General features: G+C 39.4%; 1 protein-coding gene across 1 annotated transcript in view; it reads right to left on the bottom strand.

The window, feature by feature from the left end:
- Nucleotides 1-22,320, bottom strand: part of LOC145983792 (uncharacterized) — a 595,938-nt gene that overhangs the window by 36,658 nt on the left and 536,960 nt on the right. The window contains exons 6-8 of the mRNA XM_083116839.1: nucleotides 16,771-16,992; nucleotides 8,931-9,098; nucleotides 4,625-4,810 (exon numbers count right to left, since the gene is read on the bottom strand). Of these exons, the coding sequence (XP_082972965.1) occupies nucleotides 4,625-4,810; nucleotides 8,931-9,098; nucleotides 16,771-16,992 (576 nt within the window). The remainder of the gene's footprint in view (nucleotides 1-4,624; nucleotides 4,811-8,930; nucleotides 9,099-16,770; nucleotides 16,993-22,320) is intronic.

The following is a 22,320-nucleotide window of genomic DNA, read 5'->3' as shown; positions in this document are numbered from 1 at the left end:
TCTTTGGTGGGGATAAAAACATCCCTGCCAGGGATGAAAAAAAATCTTCTGCGGGGGATACAATTAATTTTTTGTGGGAGGGATGTATGTGTGTATGTATGTATGTGCGTATGTTTGTTCCGGAATAACTCTCGAACGCCTGGAGCAATTTCAACCGAACTTGGTACACGTATCACTTGCAATCTCGAAATAAATACTGTGGGGGTAAGACACCCCTAGAGGTGGGGGTGGGAAGGAGGTGACATGTAAAAATCATCGAAAACGACCGATATTATATTCCGCAAAAACAGACGTCCGTGACTCTACGCAATCCCGCACAACGATAGTGTTTCTCGGGTTGTCTAACATTCAGGCTGATATGAGTTTGTGTTGCGAAAACTGCCGATATTAGTGTGGAATCCATAGTTGACGGGGTCGCTAACATGAATAGTGACACTTCCAATGCCATTCAACTCCAAGTTCATTTTACACTACTATAGTTAGAATTCATTATTTTTCTGTCCAAGAGAACATTGGGATAAATAAATACCCAAGCAATGCCGGGTAATCAGCTAGTTGGAAATAGTAAGAGAAATCAGGTTGCAGTGCTATCAAATGCGAGGACGAAAACACACAATTACATCAATATAATACCATATACGTATTTTATCCATGGCTTTCCACGGCAAAATCCACCTAACTTATTTAGATTCAAAAAATGGCCCTTTGTATTTATGTTGATTTCCCCGTAGATTTGAAGGGGAGTGCTATGTCAAAACATTGCATGAAAATTTCCAACGACAACTTGCCTTGCAGACTAGTCTAATAGAAAGAAACTTTCCTAGTGTTACTTGGTCTAACATATGGCGAAATCATTAACCACTAGACCAAACTGTCAATTGCTTTCAAACCACCTATTTCTGCTTCAGCAGCAGAATCAGTAAACTGATGTAATAATACTTGTGCATGAACTCATGCCTCTGAAAAAGTTCTCGCCGAGGCGAGGATTCGATCCTTCGACCTCATGATTGCTAAGCAGCTACCTTAACCACTACACCCAGTGCGAATTAAGCTTTTTCTTTGAGGGGGGGGGGTGCCAACTCAGTGGCGGATTTGTGATTTCATCTCGGGATAAGTTTTTTGGGGGTATGTAAGTTTGTATTTGTTACCAATCAGTAGACTTGCTGTTCTAAGTCACTTTGAACATTATTCCTAACCTATGTCATTAACCCACGATCGGTCGCTCTCACTTCAATTAATTGCCATTTTAACAGTATTTAAAGTAATGGCCTGTGGTGCTCTCTAGCTGACTTTAGAATGTCACGAGTTACCTGCATAGGCGAAACATGTTTCTGGATACTAAATGTAAAAGTTAAGAATACTTTTCTTAACCTACTGGGATCTGAGAGGCAAAGTATTGCAGAGTAGCAGAGTATTTTTTATGATTGCGCAAATATAAGCTATTTAGCAAAATAGTTCTGGACGCTATTTTTATTGGATAGAAAGTTAAATCCCCCGAAGTTAAACCCCAAGTTTGATTCTGCCTCCCAAAGTTAAGTCTCAAGTTTGATTCTGCCTCCCAGTTAAGTCCCAAGTTTGATTCTGCGCCCCAAAGTTAAGTTCCGAGTTTGATTCTGCCCTCTCCCCCAAAATTAAGTTCAGAGTTTGATTTTGCCCCTCCCACAAAAGTTAACTCCCTAGTTTGATTCTGCTCCCCAAATTTAAGTCCCAATATTTATTCTGCTCCCCCAAAGTTAAGTCCCAAGTTCGATTTGCCACCCCAAAGTTAGGCTCTAAGTTACGCCCATGGTTACCTGATCACATTCTAATAACGGTAGTATGAGAGAGAGAGAGAGAGAGAGAGAGAGAGAGAGAGAGAGAGAGAGAGAGAGAGAGAGAGAGAGAGAGAAGAGGGAGAAAGAGGGAGAGAGAGAGAGAAAGAGAGACCATTGTTGTGGAAGGATTATTGTCAGAATGAGAGCAGGGATCTCCCGCGACCGATTACTTACTTTTTTTTTTAGATTTGTTCATTATTTAGTCAACGAGTCTCCGCTGTTTCTCGTGAGTTTTCGTACGTATATGTTTGTTTTGTGTTGTGTTGATAGAAAATACGACAAGTGTCTAAGTGATTTTATATTACACCAGATGGAACTGCCATGAAGTTCTTCAGAGCAGCTTTGAGGAACATGCACATTTTGATAGTGTTGAGTCTTGTTTGTTTGGAGGATGGGTTATGCTGTTTGAAAGCAAACATTTTGAATATAGAATGTTATAAGAAAGAAGGTTGGTTGATTTGGTGCTTTAAGTCCACTTTGTGCACAGTAAGGCTAATCGGTTTGAGTTGGTGTTTTAAGTCCACTTTATGCACAGTAAGGCTAATCGGGACTGGACCTACAGTTTAAAGTGGGATCCGAATCACTTGTGCCTCCACCGGGTATCGAACCCGGGACCCCTTGATTACAAGGCAATGACGCTACCACTGAGCCATGGGAGAGGCCCTAAGGCTAATCGGAACTGGACCTACAGTTTAAAGTGGGATCCGAACCACTATGTGCCTCCACCGGGTATCGAACCTGGGACCCCATGATTACAATGCGACGACGCTACCACTGCGCCATCGGGGAGGCACAGTAAGAAAGAAAGGATATAGTGCAAAAAATAAATTTTAAGAAGCTAAAATGCGGTGAAATATGGATGAAAGCAAGGGTGAGCGCCGCGATCGACGGCGTGACTCAAGCGAGCGCGACCGATCCCGGGTTAAATCTTATCATAAAATTTACACGTAATTTCGAAATCCTCAGTATATTTAAATTTTAAGAAAACCAAAACTCGTACACAAAGAGAGCTATCAAACTAGTACCACCTACAATTTGACCAAATTTCTATTCCATCTAACCTACAGGTTTCTTGCGACACTTTAATACAGCACTTATCCAAGTGGAAAACAGCCTTGTCGTCTCGGCTCGGTGAGGTTGTAGAATGGTGCCTTTCTTTAATCCACAAGTCTGCATACTTTTCTCCAGGGAAATCTTGGATGACTGGACAAGACTGATTTTAAATTGAGCGGCTTGGGAATTAAAATCAATAACCCACACTCCGTTCAAAATTGAGTTAACATTGTATTCGGTTGCTGCACAGTCTAAAGTTGCTGTACGATAGTGAATGAAGTTCCTTCATTAGCCGCTGGGTAACCCATAAGCCACAATATAATGGACAGTTCTTCACTTGCGTTTTTCTTGGTTTCATTCTTTTTTGGGTTATCAAGTTTTACTCCTAGGTCGCCGCTCAATAGTGTTTGTTACATACAAAGAAATGGTATACTATCGTAACAGGTTCCACTGATTAGAGAAAAGTAGCAAGCCAAAAGCAATAACCTCCTTCGTCGGCCGTTACTCTCTCAAGCATTCAAAGAATGCTAGGTCAGTATTAAATCTATCCTCCTGGTTGATTGGAATTAAGTTGAGGATCAACTGGTATTAGAGAGCAATAACCAGATGTTGGAAGAAAGGATAAGTTAGAGTGTAACGGGCGACATGGGGTCTTTTCCCTTGGATCGAGGAACGAGAAACATCGGGGAGCTTGAGCAAGCCTGCATTGTGCAATTCTAAGAGTCTTCTTCGAGGAACTCTTCATCACCGAATAGACAGGTAACATCCTCCTTCTCCAACCATGTTGATCTAAACTAGAAGATATAAACCCAAATTCTTAGTCTTGTGCCATTTCATGTGTGAAAAGTAACCTCTTGCCCATTACCGTCAAGTTATCTGCCAAGGGCGAGTGCTCACCAGTGAGGATGAATGAATGACACAGCTACATCACCCAACCATAATGGTTAAGATTCTTGGTAAGATCCCACGAACCTCACAGTTCGTTACGCTATATCCTTTCAATTGAATTTTCTTTGAGGAGGATAAAAATATCCCTGGCAGGGATAAAGATAATTTTCTTTTACCGCGGATAAAACCTTCTGTGAGGGGGAAATCCCTGGCACCCTCCCCCCCCTTCGCCTCGTTAATTCGCACACTGATAGTGACGCTTAATTCATATACACTGTCTTTGCTACAGAAGACGTATGTAGAATACACGATTGGCGTACTGGCCATTAGGACTGAGTTTTCCGCCTCCCTTTGCAGTATGTAACAGTTACAAAAAAATTTACTACCTTGTCACAGTATAACAAAAAAAATAATCGAGAATAACGAACAACAGGTGTGGATAATGGGAAATTTAGCTTTGCTCTTATTTGAATATGAAAAAGGCCATCTTGAGAATATTTAAATACCACACGTAAATTGAATGTTTTTTTAGTGGTATAGGTTCAAGAATTATCAAGATTTTTTTTTTGTGGCAATAAGAAACAGACTGAGAAACTGAATATTTATACTGAACCCGTAAGTATTTAACTGTAGACAATATACACTAAGATATTGCTAGTTGAAGTATGTGGTCTAGCAGCATTGGGTATTGTGAAATGAACTGTCTTATGGTCATATTCCACATAAGGCATGGACTTTTGTGGTTTTCTATTCATACTATTAATCAAATAATCACTATCACACTTACCTCCACGCTGAAGTTGGGATATCAGTACAAATTGGTAATAACCTTGTTAATATAAATAAAACATAAAAAATGACATCCTTACGTTTACACTGAGGTGTTGAACCAGACCACTGAGCATCTCCTGTGCAAACTCTGGTGGCATTTCCCCATACTACGTAACCGACTTGGCACTTGTATGTGATCACTGTTCCATAAGGGTATTTTCCATTCAGCCCACTAACATCAGGAAATCCGTGGGTGGTAGTTGGAGGTGACTGACATTGTATTTCTGAGAAATATATTAGAAAAACAGGATATTAATTACACAGTTATGTTTGTGATAGTTACAGAACAATTTCAATGTCTGTGCCAACATATTACTTCAGAATTAATTATGATTCACATAGGCTATGTGAAACACAATTTTAATTTTCTTATTCACAATACGATCATAATCCACTGGAGGATAATGACTTTTTATTATTAAAATAACATGTGTAATTTTACTACTAACGTGTGTTTTAGTTCAAGCAATTGTATTGTAATCTATATTTTTTTAAAATTTGTAATTCTTTTATTTCAAAGTAAATTTGTCTTCTTGGTATGTTTTATCATGTATATTTTTTCATTTTTTATTGTGTATGTGTCATTTATAGGGAACGGAACTTTATGTGCTAAAAAACTCAGAAATATTTATTTTTTATGTGTCATAAATGTTGAAAATATGTGATAAAAACAGGAAAATATGTGACAAAAATAAAAACATTTGGTAACAAAAACAAACTATAACATGCATTTTAAACACCTGAAATTAGTTTCTAAATGATTACCTCTTAGCGAGCTATTTTTTGGAAGAGTTGCAGTGGATCACCATAGTTCTTTCCGAATTCTCCATTGTAAATCTGTGACGATTATCTCTAAAAAGCATCTTATATTGTGAGAAAGATGGCTCCACGTCACAAGAAACAATTCTTGCATATTTGAAGCACGAAATGTCACTAACGCTGAAGTTTTCCAAAGCTTCCTCTTCCTCTACTTCACCTCCTTCCAAAACACATGCAATTTGGCACAATGTTTGAAAACCTTGGTTTTTCCCCAAAAATTCTGTACATTTAGACATTTAGATCCAGTGAGTTCTTTCAGTTTCGTTTCTACTATACGGACTTCACCAATGGAAGCTGCCAAAGTGTTCGCGGACGATTCAAGCTTTCATATGGAATTAGAGAGAATGGACAGGTTTGTTGAGATGTATGCCAATTCGACTTTTAAGGAGGGCTCCATCAACAGTTCTTGCAGAATTCTTCTTTGTCGAGATCATTTACAACAGATACAATTTTTTTCAAAGTTCTGGGCATAACATCTGCATCGCGTAACTACAGGTGTAGGGGGAAGGGGAACCTCAGGACATTTTTGTTTAAAAATGTCTATTCTTCTAGGCGACTTGATAAAAACTTTCTTCCCATTTGAAACCAGTTTATCGACATTGGGATAAAGAGCTCTTATCTTTTCACATATTCTATGCAACGCATGCGCCACACATGTAACGTGCACCATTTTGGGGTAGCTAACGGCAAGACCACTGCATGTAAGCTGCAGCATCTGTCAAGAGAAGAACATTGTCAAATTTTATGTCTTCTGGCCACAATAGCTGCATTGCTTCATTAAAAAGCCTTGCTATCGTTACGTGTAGCCAGCCCCAGCTACTTACAGCTATTTTCTCCCGATAGGATCGTAGGCGAGGTGCCAGTAGTCTGCCAGCGAGCGTTTTCAAAGACAAAACAAACCTAGCACTCTCGATATGAAAGAGGTGCGGAGAATAAACATTTTTCCTTGGAGGATTTCGAGGTAGATGAAGTCAACGAGCGATTTTATGTATTTAAAATGAAAATTCGCAAAATATGTATTTACATACGGAAAACTGGAAAATATGTGTTTTTATGTAAAATAAAATTTGCTGTGTTGACATATAAGGCTATGATAAGAATATTGGCAAAAATGAGGGTCTCTATCTTATCGCAGAAAAAACATTTATTTACCTAAAGTTCCTTTCCCTAGTCATTTATCTATTGCAATAAATTGCTGTATGAGGCTTGTATGCTGTTTTTCAGCAGTATAATAAAATACTTAAATAAATAAATAAGCACTACATTACATACAATCAGGTTGGTATTATAGCTGCATGGAAATGTAAGTATACCATGTATTTATTACATTTTTTTAAATCGTTTAATGCACGTGTGAACGACAATTGTATTGTAATCTTTAATTTTTTAAAAAAATTGTAATTCTTTTACGTATTTCACACCTGGCCAGAGTAGTCTTCCTCGGTATCCGAAACCGAGAGATGTGAACAAGTTCTCACCCTCTGCATATCACACAGCTCTGGGAAGCGTCAAGTATCTGAGCGCTCAGCGAGTAACGTGATCGCTCAACTACTTGACGGCCAAATAAGCGTTGTTCGACGAGCGCTACTCACTCGCTCCCTGAGCGAGCTTGAATCTTGCTCGCCACAGGTTAAGGCACAGAATATATCGTTTTGTGTTTCGATCTCGTGAGATGGCGGCTAATGAAGAAATATTTTGTGATTAACGGCTTGGAATATGGCGTAATTTGTGTAATTACAGAGGAAGTTCAAGTAACAAAAGGTAATATAAATTTCCACTGTTTTGTAATTGTATTAAAATGAAAGTGTTGCATACACCGTAGTTTTTGCAAAGTCGTACAAGTGTGTGAAAACAAAATAATTCGATTAACGTTTGGTGAGAAATGTTTGGTTTTGTTCTCATCCAGTAGTACCCATTATTGTTTTGAGAAGCAATAACTATTAGTTTTGAAACGCTCAGTCACAGACGATGACACTGATATTTTGATCAACGAGCAGTGAGCAAGCATCGTCTGCCTGCTCAACGAGCGAAAATCTTGCTCAGCAAGCATTGCTCAGGTATTTGACGCTCCCCTGTTGTTCTCGAACCGCCTACCGGACAGAAAGAGGTCGAAGTGACGAAAGAGGTGATAATCAGTTGGTGGAAAAGACTGGTAAGTACGAAGGACGACGAAAAGTTCAAACCATAATTCACGCAGTGTTAGCTCCATTCTTTGTGACATATGGGGACGAGCGTTATTATGCAAGGTAAAGGCACCGTGTCTGTTCGTTCATGATGGATGAATACCTGCTGGACATGGCAAATAATACGCTGCTTATCACCATATAAGTAGAAAAACCTTATTGATTTGCTTATTTTAAGTCGCTTTTCTGCCACCAATGGCGACGATGAGGATGAGTGATGATTTAATTTTTGTTATTAATCGTCGCTTTTCTGTCATCAATGGCGAGGATGAGTGATGATATTGTGGAATTGATGAAGGACACATTGACAAAGAACACCCATGCCCAGAACGGAATTCGAACCTGGGACCACTGGCGTCGTAGCGCGCTGTGCTAACCACTCCGTCACGGAGGTCGGCAGATGCACCTTTTGAGAATGACGACTTACAGGGAGGCTGTAGAATCCAATCATTGTGATGAGTGTGATCAGGCCCACTTTTAATAACTTTTTAACAATTTGATACAAAATCAGGTCATGGGACAATCACGTATGCAACTCTTCGACTTTGTTTATTGCTGCCGAACCACAGTGGAGGGCAATCTACGGTCTGCTTCTGAAAAATGTCCATCTGGTTGATTTTCCAACGATGTATTGCGAATGGTGCTTTCGCTATTGGTTTTCTCTTCAACCTGAGCAGTATGACCTAGGAAAGTAACTCAGTAGTGGAGTGTCCATGATTCACTTTTACGTACCTCTAGAACACACTGTCCCGAGAATATCTGGAGCAAGCGAACGAAAACAAGTCCTCTGCTCAAAGAGAATGCGATAGGGCTCGACCAATGAACGCGTGAAAGGATGAAGTGAGTGCATGGAGGGGAAGATGTGGCTACAGCCACCAGCCGTTTGCATTAATGCGCACTGCTTTTCTCTGCTCACTAGCTTTCTCTCTTGCTCCACAGATTACAAGACAGAGTGTACACCTCCCAATCAAATAACCTGCACAGCTTATCCCTCTCCCGTCTACCAGGTGCGTGACGTCATATACATTTACTATACTGTGTAGATCAGAATCATATTTTGGAGAGAGAGACATCAGCGCTCGAAGTGCAAGTTCCTAGATGTTGGAATGCTTAATTGAGCAATTGCGAAACCCAAAAACATCCTACTTACAGTCCGGACATTTCTTCTTGTGACTTTTACGTGTTCTTATATGGCTCAGTATGGTGTCAATGCAGCAGGTGGGTGGTCCGTTCTTTCACTGACATTTTCTAAAGAAAATAGTGTTATATGGTGAAACTTATTTGCAAGAAAGATGTATCTTTCTCGTTTGTACATACCTGAAAAAATCATAATTACACTTACCAATACACTGAGGTGCATGCCCTTCCCAATGTCCATCTGATTGGCACGGTCTTGAAGGTTCTCCCTGCAACTGATATCCAGGGTCACAAGAGTAGACAGCTTCTCCTTGAGGGCTGACGGACACGTGACCAGCTACTGGCTCTTCTGCTTCACCGCAGGGTGTGGTTTCTGAAGTTCATTAAAATATTTTTACAATCTTAAATTTTTGTGAGTATTTCAAAATTTTAATCCTTGCGGACATAATCAAATACATACTAGACATTAGCAGTTCGTCAATGCCTCATCAAGGTCAGTCGGACAGTGCTGCTAAAATGGATTACTAGAAAAGATTAAATCATTACCAACAACAACTTTTAAAGAACGGCATTATAAACATGTCCCAGGGAAACCTCTTACCCACAAGAAAAAAATAACCCTTGGAAACCCAAGTAAATTTGCATCCTTGTCACAGTTGCAAGCTCCTGATTCCAAGCAAGTTCCAGGATAAAGGCTAATTTTAGTACAATGGTTCAGATTCTACTTTCACCCTAGAAAGCTATAAGGCTTCGTCAAATTGACGACGCGTAAATTAAAAAATTCACCCTTTCTTACCACATGATGCGCTTGGCACTCTCAGTATCTTCAATTGGCCTTCAACTGTGGAGGGAGTGATACTGTCTGGGTTGAATTGCTGTCCAGTTGACAAATTATTTGATATTATTTTATCTGCGTTGTCGGTTAAGCAAATTTATCACATCTATATTTTGTTTTGACAAGGAAAAAATCAATTGTGTTATGCAAAACGAAACTTAAAAAATGTTGCTTTGCTGCTTTAGACAACAGCATCCATCTATCAAACTTCCGAATAACCTGTGATAACCATGAAAGCAAAGGAGGATGACAAAAATGTTTTGCAGCCATTGTTCCAAAGCAATATATGGAGAATACCAAACAAATTGCTGTTTTAAATGTAGCTATGGACGTTAAATCATGTCAAGACTTTTCTGTTTGTTTCTAATACTACATAAAACAAATTTATGCTACGTATTAGCCAATTTTAATTGTCTCTTCCTATATAGAAAAACAGTAAGATCGTCAAAATGATTACGCCTTAGCTTTAGAATTTCTGATTTTCCACTTTAGCTCTCTAGGGTTAAACTGTATGCCCAGTTTCTATTAGACAATCCGTGCATAAATCCACTTTATGCACAGATAGGCTGTGCAGGGGACAGAAAATCTTGTTGCAGGACAATGTTAGGTCACATACATGCAAATTCTAGCGAAATTCAATTGGGAAACCCTGCAACACCCTCCTTACACTCGAGACCTTTCGACATGTGACTTTCACGTGTTCGTTGAGAGTTTGTTAAGCAGAGGCAGTTAGAATTGAAGAAAACGCAGAGAGGAGATGGGATTTTTCTTTTTCACATTTCGATATGACCTAGTTAATTTAAATCGTTCTATTACAATGAAAATAGCAACAATATGTACTATTGGGAGTCGATTAATTTAAAAAGTCGCATCCTTTTTTCAAAATAAAATGTTAACTGAAACTTAGTTTCAGGAAGTCAATTTTTTTACAAAAAGTGTCATGGGGCTTCGTGATGGTGTTGCTTTAATGCTGTCGACTTGTAATCTGGGTGTTTCAGGTTCAATCCCCATTTGAGGTACGCTGCACAGTGGTTCGGATCCAACTTTAAACCGCAGGCTCAGTCTCGAGCATAAAGTGGACTTTCAACAAACTTTTTGGAAAAATAGTGTCATGGTAGTAGTAAGTACAATTGTCACTTTCCCTTTTTTCTCTCTTAAAATTAAGTTATAATATTGAAAATCCTTGTTGATAAGCTAATAAGAAAACATTGGTGATAGATTTAAAAGATGCAAGAAAACTTTTTCCCCGACTGGGAATGGACTTAGAAGAGTATAGAACCGAGGAAAGATAGTTCAGAAGGGGAATCCCTCTTCAATTCGAACACTGAACACAAGTGAGAACTTAATCTTCCCTTTACATCTCGCTGAAGTAAATATGACTGAGGGGAAAGGGTTCTTGACAAAAGTTGCTCTGTCGTTAAAAGACATCCACAGCTGTAAATCTAGCGATATTTTCTGCTAGTGTTTGACTTGGAATTGTATTGGTACAGAGTGACCTTTTATTTCATCGTTCTCTCTGGAGAATCTACACCCCATTAACGTTGCAGTGCGGGAATGCCTAAAATACAGCTTTTCCTCATTGGCTGCTTTCCCTTTCACACCCAGCCTACCGACCAATCACGTTACTTATGTTTCAAAGGCGCAGCCAGGCCATGCTACACATTGTCCCAGGAGTATGTGGAGCAAGCAAACGAAAATAAGCCCTCTGCGCTAGTAATAATTCGAGAGGACCAATGAACGAGTGATACGGGTAGGGATTTCGTGGAGGGGCAACGCGGCTGCAGCTACCTGCTGCTTGTAGCAGCGCGCACCGATTTGCGCCGCCACTCGCTTTCTCCCCTTCTCTACCGTTATGCGCGGCGTTGCTCCACATACTCCTGGGACAGGGTATAGCTCTGGCAGGGGATTGTGGACTGTATTATTCTGATGGAACTTTCTAGTAAGTGTAACCTCAACAAACGTGAGTTCCGAGGTAGAACCTTTAAGGCTACGCACTATTTATTTTTCTCTGTAGTTCAGTTTCTGTCTGTCATTTCAGTAACTACAGAACTGTATGACATTCGTAAACCCGAAATCTCTCGACAGGGCAGTGGCTAACTGTTGCTTTGTAATCATGGGGTCTTTGGTTCAAATCCTGTTTGGGCACAGTGCAGAGGTTCCCTATTTTAGCATCAAAGCGCCCTTAAAACGAAGATCTACTCTCTGCCCCAGGAATCTCCGGAGCAAGCGAACGAAAACAAGTCTCTGCGCAAGTATTGACTCGAGAGGGCTCGGCCAATGAACCGCGAGAGGGGAAATGAGTGCATGGAGGGGAAAACTCGGCTAGAGCTGACAGCCGTTTGCAGCAGCACGCACGGCTTTGCTGCACCCACTCGCGTTCTCCTCTTCTCTACCGTTATGCTCGGTCTTGCTGCACAGAGTCCCGACAGAGAATAGCTGTTAGTTACCTCAGCAACACAAGATTTATCTTTGAAAAGAACAGTCCAACTCTTGAGTAAATAATAGAATACACCATAGGCGTAGCTAGAACTTTATATTTGGGTGTGCACAAAGGAAAAAAAATGAGGTCTTGTACCTTTTAATAGCATATTTTGTAACACAATCACTTGGCTCTTTAACTGCACTGATGTTTGTAAAGGAATATAAATTCACTAAATGACAGTGTTGAAAATTTCTGAATATATGTAGTAGAAAAAATTCAAATTGCATAGAAATTACACACACACAAAATGTTCATAAATGTTACAAACAAATACATCAAAATACACGTCATCTATAACAAGAGACGTCTGTCAAAAGCTACAATGTTCTTAAACTCATCAATAACTTCATTTACATCAATAGATAAGCTTTTTCCAGTTCCACAAATAGCAAGAGCAGGGCTTCCAATCTACCCTGCATCTGAGTTGCTCTTAATTTAGTTTTAACTTGGGTAAGCTTGGAGAAAGCTCTCTAACATACGTGCAGCTTGTGACAGGTATAGAAGAAAGGCGCTGCAGTACAGAGTAGAATGCAATAAATATCTTCTTTCTCCAATGACATCAAAAAATCGAAAATCTATGAACACTCGTTTCATCAGCGATAATGCACACGTTTGTACCAAGTAATGACATTTTCAACTTCTTACAAACTGCCGCTTATTTTCTCTCTTATTGAAATATCTGTCTTTAATTCTCTTTGATAAAGCAGCCCATTAGGGTGTGCCTAGGCACACCCGGCACACCCCGTATCTACGCCTATGGAATACACTGAAACGTTTCTATTATCAAGAAACCTTTTGCTATCGCCTGTGGAAAGATCAAATGTGATAAGAAGTAGCAATGCAACTTGCAGTACTTAAATACACATAGAAATTCAATCTCTATAAGATAGAGAATTCTGATTTTTAGCAAACTGAAAAGCAAAACACAATGGAACGATCTGTTTCGGTTGTATGTAAGTTCGCATATTCTTCTCCCTCGAATGTTTAACTTAAAATTATTTGTCAATGGTTACCTGTTGGTGGTCGATGGCAATATTGTAACGAGCGTAGATAATTATATTCCGTCATGTCCTGTGGTCAGCCCATTGTGCAAATACCATTAACCAATCCCGTTCCCACAACCCAACGAGTGAGACAGATTGTAGAGAATATTATTGGATTTTCCACAACCAATCACTGGAAAGCTACTTTTTGAAAGTAACCGAGTTACAGTTACTTCGTCCAAAAATAACTCAGTTACAGTTACTTTATAGGTAACCACGTTACTTTGACAGTTACTTTATCGTAGATATAATTGATTGATTTGCTTTATTTTACTTCGCTTCTTGTGCAATTTTTGGCTAATTTGCGAAGATGAAATTGATGAATGGGCACACTCAAACATTCATGTCCAGGCCGGGATTCGAACACCGGATCCTTGGCGTCGTAGCGCGATGTGCTAACCACTCCGCCACGGTGGCCCGGCTATCGTAGATATAACTCTTATACCATTCTCCAAGCATGGCCGTCCAGAAGGGGGGCAAGAGGGGCCACGGCCTCCTTGAAAAAAAGGATGTTAGCATAAACTTATATCTTACACACATTTCAGTGACAGTAATTTTATTAATTATTGGAAGGGTGTTGCAGGGACCTGATAACTTCAATCTCAAGAAGTGTTTTTTGAAGGGGAAACACTATTATGGGGAGAATGCTCCCAGTTTGCCCCCCCTTGGAAAATGATTACCTCTTGCCCCTCCCTGGTAAAAATCCTGCGGACATCCAGCTTCATGCACGATGCAAGCGCACTGTTTTTTCACTGACAAACATAAAAATTAGTACTAATTTTCATTAAATTAAAATGAACTCATATATTTTAAATATAAAAGTTCAAAGATAATAACATTAAAAATACTTAAAAATAAAAAACATTGTATTTTTTAGCAAACCGTAATTAAGTTAATTACTATTTAATTTGGGGTTATATTCTCTTATGAGCTAAGTGTTCTAAAATAAACACACTTGGAACACATTCAGTAGCAATCTTGACGATAAAGTAACAACACTTTTCTCAACATTTTAAAATATTCATCAACTCGCTCTTTCTTTCAGGCGAACAAGACATTGAAAAGAAAACTGTTTGTTGAAATTTCTGTCCACGAGAAAACGTCAAGAAAAGTAATTTTCATTTCGTTACTAGTAGGGTTACCAGACATCCTATTTTTCCCGGACATGTCCAACATTTTAGACTTATGCCCGCGTCTGGGAGGAATTTGCATAAAAATAATAAATATCTTACATTTTAAGCATTACATAATTTTAATTAAGGAAACATGTGTTTTCAGTTGAACAAAGAGAAATCACAAATAAATTATTTGTCTCTTGATAGAATTTCCTCCCTATAACCTGGCAACCTTGATAATGGACAAGGGTTAGTTGACAAGCAAGGCGTTAAACATTTATCAATATCACTATTTAGAGCCCCGGGTTTGATACCCGGTGGAGGCACATAGTGGTTCGGATCCCATTTTAAACTGTAGGTCCAGTCCCGATTAGCCTTTATTTGCATAAAGTGGACTTTAAACAACAATTCAGTTAATCACTATTTAGAATCTATTATCTTTATTAGAAGGTGGCGTTGAAGTTTTACATTTATTAGGAGGCGACTGAGCGCAAAGATTCCAAACAGAAAGTAAGTGCAAATTCAGTAAGAGTTGATAAGGCAAATACGACTAAAACCTGATATTTTTAGAGAAATTAACTCCTCTCAGAAGTACGACTTAAAACACGTGTCGTAATTGATTGATTGATTGATTGATTTGGTTTATTCTACTTCGCTTTTCTGCCACTTGTGGCTACGGGAATGAGTTATGTAGTAAGGACTGTGTTGTTTAGTATTGAGTAATTTTGGGAATTTTGTATTTAAGAAATCTTTAAAAAAATCATTATTTTCTTAACGGTGAAGTGCCCATTTTACATTATTTGCTAAACATGTTCTAGATATGTGTATTGACTGATTGAGTTGGAGTATTAAGTCCACTTTATGCACAGGAAGGCTAATCGGAACTGGACCTACAGTTTAAAGTGGGATCCGAACCACTAAGTTCCCTCACCAGGTATCGAACTCACGACTCCTTGATGACAAGGCGACGACGCTACCACTGCGCCATCGGGGAGGCCCCCTAGATATGTGTATTATTTACTGAGAAATTATTAGGGTTCTATATTTTGACTTAAAGTCCTACAGCCAACCTCCGCGTTAAGGCGCCAGGGTTCTTGGGTTCGAATCCCGGCCTGGGCATGGGTGTTCTGTTCCTTCATCAATTTCATCATATCGTCAGTCATCCTCATCTTCGCGGTTAGCCAAAAGTGGCAGAAATGCAAAGTAAAATGAACCAAATCAATCAATCAAAGTCCTACAGCTGACCATCATGGTGAAATGCTTAGCACAGCGCGCTGCGACGTCAGCAGGATACCGGGTTCGAATCCCGGTCTGGACATGGGTGTTCTTCGTGTGTACCCCTTCATCAATTTCATATCACTCATCCTCATCGTTACGATTAGACAAAGTGGCAGAAAGCGACGCAAAATAACAAAAATGAAAGAAATTGAAGTCCTACATTTTGGAAAAGCATGTCCTACTTTTCTCTTATGGTGATCTGGTAACCCTACACTGGTTACTTGAAACGCTTCTAAACACCTAGAATGATCGTGCAGTCTAGAGTGGATTCTGAAGTGCCCTCACCAGTAGCTGAATCCTAACATCGAGAAGGGCTATCGATTTTCACGTGAGCTATAGCTTTAGCACCGGTGAGTCCTCCTGTATGAAGTAGCTCCTGTATACACAAACAGGGAATAATTTCCCATGGCTCTTGGAGGGAAATTTGCACAAGTCACAGGGTAATTATGTTAGGGTTGTCACCACTGAGAAGAGGAGGCAACCTAAACAGAAGATCCAGCCACGTAACCCTGCACGTCTCCACGGAGGATACACATGTCTATCCAAGTCGTTTGACATGCAGTATGAAGCGACGAAAAGTTGATCGCTTGTTCTAATGTGGGTGACTGAGATAGGACATGTTAGCTGCGCTCCTCTTACGGTATTAGGTACTAAAATATTGCGTCCGATGCTTGAAAATTGTAACAATTAAAAATTGCCCGTCCACATAGCACCCTGCCATGTAGCACATTTAGAGTATGTGGGATTATGACCCCACACATTCTTATTTCTGAGAAGACGCACATGTAAAATGATATGCTACATGATCCCTTCCCATTTGAAAATCTGTAATTCCAAGATGGCGGCTTTCAAGATGGCCGCCATGATACACACTAGCCCCATCTGGTGTGCCCCCACCCCAATTACCCATATCCGAAATTTAATCGCCCTCCATCAAGTCGTTTTCAAATTAAGAGGGTAGTGCCGGACTTTTGCCTCAACCTGTAGACCATTTTTGAGGTGATGGGATCAACACCACACTCCGGCCACCTTTACCCCCGAGAGTTGTCCCCAGGTACCCATTGATTTCAGGCTTGGTGGGCCCCAGAGCTGCTTTATGCGGGGACGAGGCCGGAAAAATCACGACCTTAGATCATTCCACCCCAGGTTTCCCGCTTGGCAGTCAGACGCCCTACCGACTAGATGGCACGGTAACATCCAAAAAGTGTAGATGGTGAAAACCCTACCCGAGAGATGCTGAAAATGCAGATTTCCACAACATATATTTTTAAACTATTTGAGTAGTGACTTACCTTTAAAGGAAAAGACCTCCACTTCACATAGACCGAAATAATCTTGTTCCTGCCTGTCATCTCTGATGTACACAAAGCGCCCTTGATGCCCTTGTCCGTCATTACATTGGAACAGGGCCCTGGGGCGCTGGAATCGTCCTTTGAAAGTCGAACATGGCTTGTAAAGAGCCTGGTTCCTCGACAGAAGTTGAATAATAAAAATGGTAAATTCCTGGTACGAATCTGAAACGAAAAATAAAGAAAGAAATGTATTTCTGTGAGCAGGAGAGAATCGATAAGAGCTGACCTAATGGCCGAGAATGTCGACCTCATGGCGGACTGGACATCGTTGCGCGCAACGACGCCAGAGGTTCCTGGTTTGGATCCTGGATGAGACATGCGAGTTTTGGTTTGTGCCTGTCCTGTCGAAAACTGAATCGTAAAAAATGAGCAATAGGAAACAAGAGACATGGATTTTAAAAAGAGTGGTCGACTTTCGACCTCGTTATCGAAGTTCCCAGGTTCGTTTTTCAGTCATTTAGATCTCTCTTTAAACTGTAGTCCTTGTCCCGATTAGCCTACTCGAGCATCAAACGGACTTGAAACAAACTTTGGCGAACAAACTTTGAGAGGGAGAAGTTATGTGTTTACAGGGACAAGTTCTGGATCTATTTCTAGGTTGGTCACTTTACGTGGCTTTTTTTATATATTTATGGTAAATTCTCCTTCTATGAATAATTTTTTTCACATTTGTATTATTTTTTGGCTACTGTTACTATATTGAGTATATTTTAAATTTATGTATACGTGAAATTCTTTATTTCTCTTTGGTTCTATTCATTATTTCTATCTTTATTCATGTAGTATCATATTATATATATATATTTCTTATGTAGTTCATGATAAGGGTTAGGCAGTAGAGCAGCCCACGGCTGAACCTCGCCCGCCAAAAAAAGAAAAATACAAGATAAGTAAAGAGAGAGAGAGAGAAAAAGAGAGAGAGAGATCAGAAAAAATATTGCTTAAAATATTCTAACCACTTCCACTTTGATCATTCTCCTTTTCTATTCTATACCCAGTAGCATGTGATTAGAAGAATGGGAGTAATAATTTCAACCATGAATGAAATTTAAATATGATGCCCGCAATAGTTTCGTTCGTTCCTTCTCTCGCAGTATTGTTACAACGATGCTGCCAGCTTTTAAACTTATCATCCTTATAAGTTCTCCATTGCTCCATTCCATCACTTGACGCTGAAGACGGTTGCGCGTGCCCTAACAAGATCGATACCACGTGCCGCTAATAAGTCGTATGGCCCTTTTGAACAACATATTTCAGCGAACAAGGACACTTCTGTGCTTGTTTCTGTACCTCAACAGGCTGTAATGGCTAAAAGTCAGCAATACTCATCTTCAGGCAGAAGACATCCAAACTCTCTTCCACGTAATACACCCTGGACTGCATTTTGCAGAATAGCAAGGCTCTGGTGTCGGACTCACAACCTTGTAATCCTCTGCGTTGCTCCATGTGTGTTTGTGATTGTCCCTTCATCCACCTCATCTTATCGCCATTCATCTTCATCTTTGTGTTAGCCAAAAGTGGCAGAAAACAAAGTAAAATAAAGCAATTCAATCAATCATTTTCAGGAAGAAATTATCTTCAAATGACCAGTCCATAATAATAATACTTTTGCCACCAAAATTCTACTTACATTTTTAAAAAACGAAATGCATATCTAACATAGCCACGAAGCACGAATATAAAAAAAAATAAACAAACATTGATGTTCTTAGTCATTTTACGTAATGGTGGTATTTACGAACATGGACAGTGGTACGCCAGTAAAAACAGTTGGGTATATCACTTCTCTAGATTAATCTTGAGATGAGAATGAATACTCATTTGATGAAATACACAATGGAATCTTACTCAGAAATTGATCCTCTGATTCCTGGATTTGTAGCGCTAACCACTTCGCCACGGATGCGATTTCTGATTCAGTTCATGATGCCTACACGATACATTCGGATGAATACAAGCACCACTCGAGTAATAAAATGCAAATCGTATTCATATTTTCTCTTATTTCTTTGTATTTCGGTAATTTTACGTCGCTTTTTTACCTCTTCGGTAAATCACGACGATATGTACGAGTGATGATAGAGCACAATGATTGATGATAAGAGCACAATGATATATCCATGCATTAACCAAAGTTCGAATTTGGGACCTCGAGATTCGAAGCGCCTTAGGCTTACCACTTCGCCGCAGAGGCCGGCGATAATTTTCTTAATGAACATTATAAAATGTATACATTAACATATTTCAATGTCATATCCACTGTGCCAAATAATATTTTTTTTAGTGGGGTGCCCACTCAGTGCAGTATTTTGAATTCATTTCGGGAAATAGTTTTTTTTTGGGTATGCAAATTTATCTGTATACTAGCAGATTACCCGACGTTGCCCGGGTATTTATTTATCCCAATCTTGTATTAGACAGGAAAATAATGAAATATAACTATAGTTTAAAATGTAACTAATTTTAAATGTGATCGTGAATGTCACCAATTAGCTTAGCGACTCCGAAAACTATGGATTCGACACTAATCTAGGTCATTTGTGGCATTTTATTTTTCACCTCCTCTCACCCTCCATGCCGATAGGTGATGGACTTGGAGTTGAACCGCATTGGGAGTGTCACGAAAACTATGGATTCCATTCGTAACACAGCCTGAATGTTAGACAACCCGAGAAACACTATCGTTGTGCGGATTGCATAGAGTCACGGATGTCTGTTTGTGCGGAATTTAATATCGGTGGTTCTCCATTATTTTTACATGTCACTCCTTTCCACCCCGACCCATAGGGGTGTCTTACCCCACAGTATTTCTTTCGAGATTGCAAGTGATACGTGTACCAAGTTTGGTTGAAATTGCTCCAGGCGTTCGAGAGTTATGCCGGAACAAACAAATATACACACCCACACACATACATACATCCATTTTTATATATAGAATATATAATAGATATATGGATAAAATAAGGTAGTTTACCAGACAGTAAACTAAACTATTGCCTTGCTGTTCTAAGTATCTTAGAACGTTGGTTCCAACCTAATGAGAGGATTTACACGTAATTTAGTACATTTACATTATAAGAAAACCGAAACTTGTACACAAGAAGAGCTATCGAACTAGGAACACTGAAAACTTGACCAAATTTCTATTGCCAGGATTAAACTGAATTTCCATTTAACCTACCTACAAGTAGGCTGCATACTTTTCGGCAGGGAAATCTTTGGTGACTGGACCATTAGTGGACACGAATGATTTTTTTCAGTTGTGTTTTAACATAGTTAAGAAATGGCATAGAATATGCTTTCCATTCCATTTTCTTTGAGGGGGATAAAAACATCCCTGGGAGGGATAGAAATAATTTTCTCTTGCCAGGGATAAAATGGTTTGTGGGGGAAAATCCCCGGAATATCCCCTGCTAATTCGCACACTGGTCATTTCTTAAATTTGACTTGAATTTTTTTGGGACAATACGTGTTCCTTGAATACTCTGCAAGTGAAGTAAAGGGAAAAGTTAAATAATATAAAGATAAAATATAGCTATTTTAAATAATTGTCATTGTACTATAAGTTCAGAGCAAGTGGAGTGATCAATTCACGTTGTAATATCCGAAACATGGGCGTTGCCAGAAATGTTTGCATGGGGGGGTCGGGCTAATGATATAACTTGAATAGCAGATAAATAATAAGTATTATTACCATGGTTATGAATGTTATTATACAATAATAAATACTACAAACTAACAAAAATAATTTTTATTTGAAATAATAATGATATTATCATCTATAATAATAATAATTATTATTATTATTATGTAAATGGGGAGACTCAATCCACCAAACGAGTGAATACCAACAGCACAACTATTTTCCATTATTTCTTTTGCATTTTATGCAGTTAGTACTATCAGAATGCATTTTGATATTAACCTTTGCACGTCTCGTCCAAGAAAAGGCTTTAAATGTTAGGGGGATTTTTTTTATAAAGTGTGTCGTGTGACCTCTCACTTACAACTGTAATTATTAGAATTTTGAAAACTGTGAAACAATTTATTCTTTGGATGAAATGGTAGAATATAACCTTGTTCCTGCATCTTTCACTCAATGTTTTCGATCCAATGCATTTTCACTTTGATTATTCTGTTCGAATGCTAACTAAATGAACGTTATTTCTGTTCTTAACAATAAGAGTAACAAAATTTCGGCTTTCTTGTATCTTTAAATGAACAATGTCAATTTCCAGGGGGTCGACCGACCCGTTCGACCCCCCCTCCCGACGCCAATGATCCGAAGGCTCAGAGTTCAAATCCTGCAAAGATTTTGCATTTCATGTCTCTTCTGTTTTTCCTAATGACCATTCATCCTCGAGTTACTCTACGAAAGAGGCAATGAGTCCAAGTAACAGACCATTTGCACGTTCATCTAGGAGATAGTTCGAACTATTTCCGATGTATGTACTTCAAACTTATATCTCAAAAGATGACACGAAGGGTGAGGCGTTACTTTGATTACTATATTATTATTATTGAAATGCAGATGTACTTTACCGACCTCCGTGGCGGAGTGGTTAGCACAGCGTCCTACGATCCGGGGTTCGAATCCCTGCCTGGGCAAGAGCGTTCTTTGTTTGTGTGTATTCATCAATTTCATCATATCACCACTGATCCTCATCTTCGCGATTAACCAAAAAGTGGCAGAAGTGGCGAAATAAAATTTTAAAAATCAATCAATGAATGAAGCAGACGTTCATTATTTTTAAGTTTCAGCTAATTCAATGCTTTGTTTGTTTCTTCAAGAACACATCCTCACCGTAGGTAATCCAGTTGAGTCTGGGGAACAGTGAATGTGAAATTTCGCTTCAAAACACACAAAAAACAAGAAATCCAATGACGATGGGAACTTTATGAACTTGTCCCAACCTAAACATTAAGGTTGCGAGAAAAGTTTCCTGAATTCCCCATTACGTTTCGTATTACCCTCTGCACCCGTTGAAAACCCTCTCTACTAGAGTTATGTGTAGAAACTTCCGGATTCACTCCTCTGGAAATGGCTCTTCGGAGCGCCTCTTCCGTTCAGCTGATTGTTAGGAAAACTTCAATGTGGTCCCCATTCAGCCGTGAAGCCTAATATTTCCTTCTGTTCTCCTATAATTCCAAGCGATGAGTGCAGACGTAACAGACTCAAAGTTGCTGAGCGAAAGCGTCGGTTTCCGATTGCAACTGAATATGTTAATTTGATTAAGTGGAAGTCCCTAGAGTTTAATGTGGTGCTATGAGAAATCAGAGGTCCTGGATTCAAATCTGTGACAAAACCTGGAGATATCATTGATTGATAGATTGAAGTGATTTATTTGACAGTCGCCGGTCCTCGTGGCGGAGTGGTTAGCACATCGCGCTACGACGCAAAGGGTCCTGGGTTCGAATCCCTGCCTGGGCATGGATATTTGCGAGTGTCCATTCATCAATTCCATCATGTCATCACTTCGCAAATTAGCC

The sequence above is a fragment of the Lepisma saccharinum genome, chromosome 2 (genome assembly GCF_977018435.1).
Source record: "Lepisma saccharinum chromosome 2, izLepSacc3.1, whole genome shotgun sequence".
NCBI lineage: Eukaryota > Metazoa > Arthropoda > Insecta > Zygentoma > Lepismatidae > Lepisma > Lepisma saccharinum.
The sequence above is the reverse complement of the archived record's forward strand: the minus strand, read 5'-3'. Positions and strand labels throughout refer to the sequence as shown.